At 38.5% G+C, this 12,222-nt stretch overlaps 1 protein-coding gene across 1 annotated transcript; it reads left to right on the top strand.

Moving 5' to 3' along the window:
- Positions 1 to 475: 475 nt before the first annotated feature.
- On the top strand, positions 476 to 12,012 carry LOC137196003 (ubiquitin carboxyl-terminal hydrolase 2-like). The gene is made up of 12 exons (XM_067608765.1): positions 476 to 810; positions 6,097 to 6,144; positions 6,258 to 6,375; positions 7,339 to 7,450; positions 7,586 to 7,696; positions 8,124 to 8,188; positions 8,283 to 8,386; positions 8,648 to 8,728; positions 8,840 to 8,918; positions 10,129 to 10,236; positions 10,359 to 10,479; positions 11,036 to 12,012. Exons 1-12 carry the CDS (start codon positions 613 to 615, stop codon positions 11,139 to 11,141), a joined length of 1,251 nt encoding a protein of 416 aa, XP_067464866.1. The 5' UTR covers positions 476 to 612; the 3' UTR covers positions 11,142 to 12,012.
- Positions 12,013 to 12,222: the final 210 nt, after the last annotated feature.

The following is a 12,222-nucleotide window of genomic DNA, read 5'->3' on the forward strand; positions in this document are numbered from 1 at the left end:
TAAATCAGTAAAGAGAAATTTTTGCAATTTTCGGAGCTTTTTTGTCTTTTGCAGCTCTGCTCTGTAAGAGATTTGATTGCAAAAATAACAAACCATGTTCTTGAAACCATCTCTTCAAAGAAAACGATTAAAAAAGTGAACAGTCCTCCCCGAGTATAACATTTTGACAAGTGACAACACGTCTTCCCCAACAGCGTCAATGGTTTTTAGGATAATTTTCCTGCGCAAGAACTGGCAAAAAACCATTTATTTTATATTCTAAAAAACTAAATTAACTTAAATTAAAATCAGGAGGCCAGTGACTCAGTCCTGAAACCTAATATTAATGCAATCAAGTCACTTCTTATTACATAACAGCTTCTACTCGCGCTGCTCTGTAAGAGTTTTAATGTTTCCTACAGCACCTAAAGGCAGCATCAGACTTCTCTGGGTGGGAGGGGGCGTTCACTGCACGCAGTAAAAACTCCAACACACATACCACCTCTGTTATTCTCTAATACAGGAAGGTTACGTACGGGAGCAGAAGAGACTGATAGCCTCAAAATACAGAAAAAAAACGACAAGCGATTGATTTTTCCTTGACAACATCTTCAATAAAGAGCCTCTCAGTGGATGACAATACCATCCTGGTGTCGGACAGCATTCAACAGCGCTACCATGCCGTCTCTGCGACACTCCTACACGGTGACAGTACCGGAGGAACCGGTCGCTTTACCCGTAGACAAATCCGACCTGCGGCGCAAGAATCCGCCGTTGTCCCGGTCCATGCTGGTGTCCACATTCATGGGTCTGATCATCAACCAGGCCAAGGTGAGTCTATACGAACCACCACTGCACACCTGCTTCTGTCGGTCTCACCTGTGTGTGAAAGCATCTTCCTCTTATCTTACATCCTGTTCAACTTTCTAAAAAAGAAACCTGGCTGCCACACAGAGTTTATAAAGTTCTTCTGGGCTTATTTTTACTTTGTAACACAGATATATTTTAGGGCTGCAACAGGCTTAAAATTAAATCATTTAGCTTTGCTTAATTGTCAAATATTGTCTTTTAGCATGAAGAAATTAAACCATATGATGGTGGGTTTGAATGTTTTACTTTCAGTGAGGGCAAAACAACTTGTTCTCTTAAATTTACTTTAAATATTGTTGCAAAATATATATTTCACTCAAGTATTATATAACTGGCAAAAACTGCATATTTACTTCTTAATAAAGAAAAAAATTGATGTAAGCCTGTCCTATGTTCATATAAGTGTTATGATCGCTCATAAAATGTAAAGGTTTTTCTATGCAAAATGATAAACAATGATTCATATCCATGGAAACATTGAAGTGGTGATGTGTGAGGAAATTTTTAAAAAAAGACATAAAATACAAGCTAGTCACATTAAAGTCCTTACTGTTGAATGAAAACTGTGAAAAAGGCAGATGAGTGAGTTTTGCACTAAAATGTCTTTGTGTGCAGCCTTTAAAAGAACAAATCATAAAATCACAATGAAATCAGTTTTCTACATCTTATTCAACTTTGAAACTCTATGCAAGTCCAAACACAGCTTTGTGGAGGGCCAAATCTGATTTTTAGGCTTTTATCAGCCCTGAAGTGGAAAATGACTGAGCTGTAAGCACACAGAACACATTCAGGAACACAATGCAGCAGAGTTAAGAAGAACAGCAGTTGCCTGCATCAAAATAACAGCTTGAGTGGGACGTTAGTTGCGTAATAGGAAGGAGCGTTGCTGATAAGGAATGTGTCCAGACTGATGCCTTTATCATCTGCACAGGACATTCTGTTAATACACAGAGATGCCCACAGCCTGCACATATTTGTGTCCATGGTGGTTTGATGTGTTTACAGTAGTGTGAATGAGATCACTTCATGTCCTTGTCCGTGTTAGTCCTGTAGGGGATATTATTGGTCTCCACGGAGGATCTGTGCTGTCACTACTGATGTGTATGCACTGATGTTCTGCGCCGGTGTTATGGAAAGATGGAAATTCATCCTGTAATTGACTCATTTTTTGGCCATGCTAACACAGCTGCAATAATTAGTTGACAGAAAAATGATACGCAACTATTTTGATAATCGAATAATCGTTTTTGTCATTTTTTTTTTAAGCAAAAACACTAAATATTCAGTAGTTGGAGCTTCTCAAATGTGAGAATTTGAAGTTCTTCTGTATCAAACATGATAATAAACTGAATATCTGGATTTTGGACTGTTTATCAGACAAAACAGGATAATCGAAGACGTCTCTTTGAGATTTATACCGGGCGTTTTTCTCTATTTTGTGACATTTATAGACAAAACAATTCATCAATAATGAAAATAATGAAAACAATCATTAGTTGCAGCCACTCCACGTCGCTCCTCGTTTCTCCACTTTGGTCCAGAGTGAAATATCTCAACAAAACTGCTGGATAGATTTGTGCAGACATTTTATGCTCGCCAGAGGATGATTCCTAATGACTTTCAATTTGTCCAATACTTTGGTTCATTACAAAATATCAGCCTCAACTGTACTTTGAGTTTAGGGCTTATAAGCAAATGTTATCATAACACGCTAAACTGACAGTGAACATAGTAAATGTTTTACTGTACCTGCTAAACATCAGCATTTTGTCGTTGTTAGCATGTTAGCGTACTGACGTTAGCATTCATCTCAGAGCACCACTAAGTACAGCAAGTATGGCTGTAGACTCTTAGTGTTGTCGTTACACGCAGGGTTACATTGTTACATTACATTGTCAGGGTGCAACTTTTGTCATCTTTCAACAAGGATCAGAAGCAGAGAAAAGAAGATTTCTCTGCCTTTTCAAACATCTTGAGACTTGTCAGTGATTTAAAAATGAATTCAACAACTTATCAACATTTTAAATTAGTTTTTTGGGGGGTTTTCAGTACTATTTACTGTACTTTGTACAGGTTCAGGAAAGTACCAATATTTCTACTTGAGTATTATATGTTGGACTGTTCCCAGCCTGGCTGCCATGTAGCAGAGATTTATGTTTATACTGTTTCCAAGGGAGTGGCAAATCTGGCACCATGTGTGTGTTGCTTGTTTCGTCACATGTTATATGGCCTTGACTAGGCATGCATAGCTGGTTTAGGACATTACGTTCTCTGGCTCTGTCTCTCTCTCTGAAGTCATGCCAACAAGTGGAGAGCGTTCTTGTTCAGAACGCAGCGATTACGTGAACGCTTCGCTTCCTCGCTTTTTTAGACGGGTCTTTTAAATCACAAGCCACCTGCTGAGTGTGCCGAGCCCTGCTGGTCAGTATTCAGTGGAGCAATGCAGCAGACTGGGGCTCAAACCATATGGTCACCTTCAAACACTGCAGAGAAGAAAAAGGAAAAAAAAATAAATGAAATGTAAGCCAAACAGGCTGTTAATAGCTTATATTGTCACAGCTCTATTTTCAGGGTTGAAATGCTCATCATGAGGCGTTACATCTCTCCACTCTCCAGGATGTACTAAATCATGTGCTAAATAGACTTGTTACAAACAAAAAAGTATTCAGAGTTACTTGAAAATGTCTTTTCTGTGCAGTGTGAGCAAATTGTTATCGAAATACAAGCTCTCTGCTTAGCTCTGTGTTTTAAATCACACCTTGTATCTGAAAATCTGAGCACTGTAGCAAAAATGTAATGCATTTGCTAAGATAATAGAGTGAAGTAAAGATAGAACACTGCACAATAAAAGGGGAACATGCACATGTTTTATCCAGCAACAGCAAAAGAAGAAAGAAAGACACAGTAGATCTCACAAGTAGTACAATTAACAACCAAAAAATCTACAGTATATATATCTATGTGATATACAGGTAGCTGCACAAATCCATGTTTACATTTGTTCCTTTATTTATGCTTCCATCAGCGCGCTGCTACCTTGACGCTGGTATTTCCACATGGATCTGCTCAGCCGTCAGCAGAGGCGTTGATGCGTAACTGCTGACTTGCTCAGAGTCATCATGTTACTCTGTTACTATGTTCCCTCATTCAGGAAGAGCTACCGGTCACAAGCCAATATGTCACCTGTTTAAACTCAGATACCGGCGTCGCTACACATACACATACGGGTGTCAAAGAGTAAAATCTGTTCCCCACAATTATTCAACTCATTCTGTTTAGAGAAGTGATATTTAGAATTTTCTCCTACTTTGTCTAAAGCTTACGCAGTGAAACATCTCAGCAACAGGTGACTAGATTTGGACGAGGAAGTCATTTGAGGATAATATTTCTTGTTTTTGCTCCAAATCAAGCATTGGTAGCTAAATATTCTATCAGCAATAGGACAACGGGGACATTAAAAACTGCTTGAAAAGCATGGAATTATTGTTTTTGTACATTTTATGAATCTTTTTAACTGTAAATTGGTTCCAGTGGGTCCCTGCTACAGTCCTGTCCTTAAGACCCAACCTGAACCCAACCGGTACTGCCAAATATGAAGCCTTTACTTTACCCAAGACCCATTTATGTATTCATTTTTGCACAGGTAGAGGGATCAAGAATAGATTTTAAAGTTGCAACTAACAGTTATTTTCATTATTGATTAATTTGTTGATCATTTTTTTGAGGAATTTGTTGGTTGTTTGGTCTCAAATGTCTTCTTTTGTTCCGACCAACACTTGTGATTGCTCTGGCGTTTCGTGGCCATACATACATCCACCGTCTCAATCTAAAAGTAACTCTATCGTCAGATGTGCATCAGTCTGAGCCTACAGATGATTAACACTTCACTACATGTGACACCAGATATGTCGGAAACTAAACCAGCTGATCTGTTACTCGTGCAGTGATGTGAAACTCTTCACACAAACACTTGTTCGCCGCGTCCTGTCCCGTTGGTTCTCAGTAGAGCCTTTCTCCTCGGGCCTGCGTCACATGCTCGTGTGATGTCACCGCGGTGTGAGTGGTGGCTGGTGGGCCTATCGGTGCAACGCAGAGGTCAGGACTGTGACATTTCATCAGAGCATGTGGAACAGTCGCTGGTATCCACAGCTCAGTGCCGCGATGCTGCCAACAATGTGACCATCAAGTGGTGTGCGTCAGATGAGTGCTACGCAGTCCTTCGAGGCTTTAGTCACACTTGAGAAATGTGACAGGGTTGCTATCATACAGTAGTTTCCATCATACTGAGACTGTGTGCAAGCTGAAGTGTTTCTCTGCTGGGATGTGCAGCCGGTCTGAGGATCTGTACCCCAAAAAATTTAATTTATATGAGCACTTTTAGAAAACTGCTGCATGTGTCTCTTTAGCGTCAATACATCGATTCATCGTCGTTGCTGTTTTCAGCTTCTCAATGTGATGATTTTATTGCTTTTCTTTGTCATTTAAACATTAAATCAAACATTTAAGTCATCTCATCTTTGACTTTCTCACTATTTTCTGACTTTACATAGATCAAACGATTAATCAAGAAAGTCCTCGGCAGATTAATTGATAATGAAGATAATCGCTAGCTGCAGTCCTACTTGACGTGAATATAATTGTGGGAACACAAAGGACAATAGCTCAGAAAACTGTCAGCCTCTATTAATTAATTTATAGTTTAAATCTGGCTTATTACTCATGTTCTACCTACCTCTAATAATCGAACATATCCTTTTAAGGGCCCAGTTTTGCCCATAAAAATCTCACTTCCAGTTTATCTTGGCTCATGTCCATGTGGGTCCACTTGTAGCCCACTTGGACCCAGTCATAAGCCCAAAGTAGAAACAAAAAAATAAAAAACGTTTTAGCTGATCTTGGCCCCTTTACTGACCCCAGTTGACAGACACATATGTGGGACCAAGAGAAACATTTTTATGTGTCAGTCTTATTTGGGCCCATGACAACGTGTTTGCTTAACAATGTTTCTGCACTTTTGTGAAAAAAGTGGTCAAAAAATGGCTGAAAAAAAGTTAATGAAAAAAAGTGAATCCACATTTGTAGCATGCTCACATCTTTCCTTCAGAACTTATTGAATAATAAATCAAATGTTTCTACAAGCTGTTTCTCGTGCTGTTTAAAGTTTTAATGTGATATCTGTCAAACGTATCATGCCCCAAACAAATATACGAGTGAACTAGAATCTCCTTTCTCTTTCTCTTTGAGCAGAACAAGAATCCTCAAGGCTTGGTGGGACTGAGGAACCTGGGTAACACAGTAAGTGCTTTTACTTTTCTTTCTGGTCTTTCTGGTATATCACCACCAAACCTCCAAATAAATCTTCATTTAATTAATTCTTATGGTTTTCTCTGTCTTGTTTTTATTTACAGTGTTTCATGAACTCAATCCTACAATGTCTGAGTAACACTCCAGAGCTGAGAGACTACTGCCTGAGAGACATACACCGCACAGACCTCAACAGCAGGACCAACGCTGCTCTTATGGAAGGTAGGATGAGCCTCTGAGCTGTTAAACCACAAGTTAGCTGTGTAATGAGAAACACTGTAGACCTGTTCAATGCTTTGTCTAGTTTAGTCACTTTATGGTTCAGCAGTATGTCACAGATTGTCAGCTTGTGTGTATTTATACTCCCCAATCTCTGTTCCTTAAACTATACATTGCTGTGGAGCTCTAACATCAGCGCTAAACATCTGACAATTTAATACCCTGATTATTAAAAGTCACGCTTTCACGGGGCAGACACACCAGAACATAATGATCAAACTACACGCAGATCACATTGTACTAATTATAATTCACCGCAGAATTTGGGCTCGCACCAGACTATTTCACTCCTGCAGGGCTTTTTAGAGAGTGTGTTTGCACAGCATGTTTTCACAAGTTACCACTGTAACTCCATGTGTGAAGATCCTCAGAATATCCTTATTTTCTCAACAGTTAATACATAAATGCATTTTTGTACCAAAACTTTGTTTTTTCTCTATAATTAGTACAAAAAAGGTGCTTCACCAGTTTTTTTTCAGTTTTGGTTTAGTTTTTTAAATGAATTTATATGAATTTTTGCTGATAAAGACTGTGAGAAGCAGTTTAAAGCCCTGGGAAAGCTAGTGAGTTGAATTGACATTATTCCATGCCCAAAAAAAAATCAGTTTAGGTTAGGATAAGGTTTTTGTTATGTTTTTTTGTTACTTTACCATAAAAAATCTCCACACATAGGCCACTTGTTTTCATACATATCAGGCTTAAATTATAGTATTTATTTTCATTCAAATAAGCACAAAAGAGAATATTTTCATTTTATCAATGAAAGGTTAAAGTTGGCGGAGTTCCCTTTAAAAAAATAGCATTTAGACTTTGTGCTCTCAAGCAATTTTGTAAAAGATTGGTGGAAACAAAAACATGGTCTAATTTTCTTTCTGTCTTTCTCTCTCTTCCGCCCCGCTATTTCAGAGTTTGCTAAACTGACTCAGAACCTGTGGACCTCTGTGAACAACGAGGTCATCAGTCCCTCTGATTTCAGGAGCCAGATCCAGAGATGCGCTCCCAAATTTGTGGGCTGCAAGTAAGTCTTCCCTCCCTGCAACTACAAGCCTTTTCATTTACACTAACTAAATGTAGCTGTAAAAAAAAAAAAACAGCTGTTGTCAGAAATGTATCAGTTATATAATGAAATAATGAATCAGTTCTTCTTCTGCAGTCAGCAGGACGCCCAGGAGTTTCTGCGCTTCTTATTGGACGGCCTCCATAATGAGGTGAACAGAGTGACGGTCCGACCAAAGGTGTCTGTCGAGGACTTTGACCACCTCTCGTAAGTCGGCATACCAGCCACCTCTGCCCCCAATATGTCACTCATAAACTGCCATGTCACTGACACCTCTCACTTCACTTCACTGCCTGATCGAGCTGCCATGTTGGAAATAAACTGTATAATTATTTACATTTATGGTGTAAGTAATTAGCTTTAAGATTTTGTAGTTATATGGCCAATTCTGACCTTATACCCCAGTTATGTGAAAAGGATGTGTTTTCTAAGAAATCTTGTACCACCAGTACTTGAAAATATTTATTTTTCCACTACAATTACAACTACAATTTCATGGATTTGCAATTTTTTGATAACATCAAAGATTTATTTCTAAAAACATTTGTAACATCGTCATGTATTTCTGCTGTTAGGGTTTAGGAGTAAAAAATACATTTTAACTTGAGCTATACTTCATGGTTTTCCTTCGCAGGGATGATGAGAAAGGCAAACGGATGTGGAATATGTATTTGGAGAGAGAGGACAGTAAAGTAGTGGGTAAGTGATTTTTTTAGCTATGCTGTAGCTTCATCCATCCTTGAACGTACATGTGTATTAAATGTAATTCTTCATCTCGTGTTTCTGCCTGTAGATTTGTTTGTCGGACAGCTGAAAAGCTCTCTGACCTGCACTGTCTGTGGCTTCCGCTCCACTGTGTTTGATCCATTCTGGGACCTATCAATACCTATTGTACAGGTCAGTACACACACATACGCTTTGTAAAGGGTTTTCACATAACAAATTGACCTTAAAGATGATTATTTTGCAATGGAGTCCTTGACCATGAATATAATATACAGTACATTATCTGATTTCACTTCAAAATTTTTCTTTTGTGTGCCTAACAGTAATCTGATCATATTTTGACCAACTCAGAAAGACTCCAGGGGTAAAGGACTTGATTAGTCTTAATGTATTTCGCTGTTTTCTGACCGGGCATAATCTGTGTCTCTGCAGAAGAGCTCAGGAGAGGTGACTCTCAAAGACTGCCTTAGACTTTTCACAAAGGAAGATGTGTTGGATGGAGAAGAGAGACCGGTAAGAAACCTCACATAACACCATGCTCCACATTCCTTTGTGAAGATGATATATGGATTATACAGCAGCAGCGTCTCATTTGGCTTATCTGTGATTGTCACTCTCTCTCAGACATGCAACAGCTGCAATGCCAGAAGGAAATGCACCAAAAGATTCAGCATCCAGAAGTTCCCACAGATTCTTGTGCTTCGTATCCTTTTTTTTCCCACTTTTGACATCAGCTGCACCTTTTGTTTATTGTTTAAAGCATGTGCATGCATTCACCATGCTAAAAGTCTGCTTATGATAAAAATATGCATACGTTTGGTGGACCGGACTTCAAACAGTCATCTATAGTTGCTTAGCGAGCCAGTGTCCAGTTAAGTGAAGAAGCTGTGTGTGTATCATCAATCCAATTTTTAATAATATTTTCAGCAACAAAAATGAAATAAAAACTAGCAACAAGCTTGTGAACATAGCTGAGAATTTAGCAGCTACAGAGCCAGATATTTTTCTCAGGAGTAGGTGGAGACCAAAACAGAGCTAAAAGGAGAGTGAATATCGGACTTAAACTCATCAGGTGGTCAGACACATGACTTAAAGTGAATGCTAATGTCACTCTGTGTCTGCTGGATTTGTAAATAAGCAACATTTTGCTAATCTGTTAGCCACAACAACTTTATAAGGCAATAATATGTCAGTGTTGTGTTTTTAAGTTTGTTTTGCTGCCCCCAAGTGGCCAAAAAAAAAAATCAAGCAATGCTACAAAGAGTAGGCAGTTCGAGGTGGTCCAGGTCGTGCTACTGTAAGTCTAGCTACTCTATATACTGTAGCAATGCATCATATTTAGCAAGCATCATACTGTATGTGTCATATGTAAAACCTTTGAAGTAAATAGTAAAGTAAGTAAAACTGTCAAGTAGATGTTGTGGGGTAAAAGTACAATATATTATATTTAATATTAGGGCCACAGCTAACAATTATTTTCATTATCGGTTTATCCGGCAATTATTTTTTTGATTAATTGTTTGGTCTATGATAGTTAAAAAAAAAAAAAAAAAAGTGGAAATATGCCAATTACAGCTTTTTAGCAACCAAGGTGACGTCTTCAATTGTCTTGTTTTGTCTGACAAAAGGATGTTCAGTTTGCTGTTATATATGATGCAGCAAATTGTTTCATTTGAGATGCTGGAACCTGTGACTGTGTAGCAAGTTACTGAAATAATTAATCGATTATCAAAATAATTGCGAATTATTTTTTTTATCGATTGACTAATTGATTATTTGACTGTTCGTTTCAGCCTTATTTAATATAAATCCATCTGAAATAAAAAGGAGAAGAAGTTACTTGTGTAAATAAAATAAACACATTTGCACTTCAAGTACTATAATTTGGCTCCTTGACTCAGCGTTCCTCTCAGACCTGAAGCGTTTCTCAGACTCAAACATCCGAGCAAGCAAACTCTCCACTTATGTCAACTTCCCTCTCAAAGAGTTGGACCTGCGGGAGTTTACCTCAGAGAACAGTGGTGAGTATTTTCCCGAAGATGACACGCTGTCACCAAAGGAGAGGAGGACAAACTCTCATGTACTTTCCAAGGTCAGCTGGATTTTGATAAGTAAGGACTGACAGTATTGTTTCTCCCTGCAGAGCGTGCTGTGTATAACCTGTATGCAGTATCCAACCACTCGGGGAACGCTTTGGGAGGCCATTACACGGCCTACTGCAGGAACCCGGGGCTGGGGGAGTGGTACAGCTACAACGACTCCAGGTATCGACTCTAACATCTACTCCTCATGCGGTATCACCTCACACAACTACTTATTAGATAAGGAGAAGACTTTATATGTCTGCTGTCAAGATAACGTGACCTCATTCTAGATGTATAAAGGTTGTGTCAACTGGTTGGCATAATTTACTGATGGCAAATTAACTGTGCAGATTACGTGTACGTGCCTGTAGTTTTAAGATAATTTCAGTGCCGATATGTATGAGTCCAAGCAGCAAAGCTAAGTTTCTGTTTAGTGCAAGCTGCTGTTAGTGACAGCTGTGTTGTCCTGATGGTCATGCCCTGTAAGGTTACTTGTTCAAATCAGCCTGCCACCAAGGTGTGTGCATCCTTCTGTTTCTGCCCATTTATTGTGAACGCTTGTGTATAAAGTTGTACAATATATGTATGTCAAATTATGTGCTTGGACCCCTCTTATCACTTTATGCAGCCATATTGAATTTTAAAAACATCTTAAACACCCAAGTGCAAGCATTTGTTCTATAAGAAATAATGCTTCAGTGTTACAACTACATTGTGTATCATTTGTTCTGTGCAGGGTGAGCCCAATGTCCTCCAGCCAAGTTCGCAGCAGCAACGCCTACGTCCTCTTCTACGAGTTGGCCGCCTCCCCTCACAGCAAATATCAGACATGTCGACTCTAGATGCTGCAGACGACTGATAAGCTGTCCTATCCTGAGCCTAAGAATGGAGTCAGTAGAGTCACAACCGCCTGCTGGAAGAGCGCTCCATCTAGTGGAGAGAGTCCTGCCATTACAGACTGTGAATACGGAGTTCAGAGACATGTTGCTAAGAAAAACACCCTCTGACCTTCAACTCAGTGTGTTTTTTTTAGGTTAGAGGGTGGATTTGAAGGCATATTTGTGCTTAAGGACTTAAAGCTGGAACTGACACTGGGAACAAAAGAGTAGAAATTCAGCTCCAGGCACAGCTACAAGTCAAACTTAAAATACTTTATCGGAGAATAAGAACATACTCTTCATAGTACACATGCAACAGTGCATTTAGAAAATGATATTTTTTAGGTTATTTTCACTCACAAAAAAAAGACATTTTACATAGCTGTTCCTGGACCTAAATTTATATCCTTTCTTGTCATTCGAGTGGATATTTTTTCTTTTTTTATGCACTTTAAATATGGACATTATTATATTGTGAGTATATTACAGAGACTTGAAAAATGTCTCAAACACCGACTGCAAGTTATAATTTATTCTGTTCAATATGATGCTGGTAATTGAAAATGCATATACTGTGTGTCATTTAAAGCCTTATGTTTTCCTGTTAGAATGATAGAAATCTAGTAACAGAGAGAGTTTGCTTTATGTCAAAGCATATTTTATTTTTGTACAGTATTTATAGGCAACACAGTGAATGTAACTACTGTGGCAAAGCCAGACATACCAAAGCAGCTGTGTAAGATATGCAACAATACTTCTACCAGGAATAATGTAGCTGACTTATCATTTAAGTCTGTTCAGAGTGTATAAATGATTAAAATTCAGTGTTGACTTACACTGCATCATGTGTTTATTTTATATTCAACCCATTATTCAGGCTACTGCTTCCATGATGGTAATGGCAATAAAAATACTGTATGTTTTATGCATTGTTCACCGTTCAGCTCATGTATCACATACAATAAATTAGACACAAACCATAGAATACTACAGTGACACTTAAAGTATAAGGCTGGTGCTATTCTTATTGTCAACAAATCCCATA

This window comes from Thunnus thynnus, chromosome 13 (assembly GCF_963924715.1).
Source record: "Thunnus thynnus chromosome 13, fThuThy2.1, whole genome shotgun sequence".
In the NCBI taxonomy this organism is placed as follows: Eukaryota; Metazoa; Chordata; class Actinopteri; order Scombriformes; family Scombridae; genus Thunnus; species Thunnus thynnus.

Excerpts from the sequence above, each read along its gene's own strand:
- LOC137196003 (XM_067608765.1), top strand. The coding sequence starts at position 613 with ATGACAATACCATCCTGGTGTCGGACAGCATTCAACAGCGCTACCATG. Across the intron at positions 8,189-8,282 it reads AGAGGACAGTAAAGTAGTGG|ATTTGTTTGTCGGACAGCTG; the intron begins GTAAGTGATTTT and ends TTCTGCCTGTAG. Across the intron at positions 10,237-10,358 it reads GTTTACCTCAGAGAACAGTG|AGCGTGCTGTGTATAACCTG; the intron begins GTGAGTATTTTC and ends TTCTCCCTGCAG.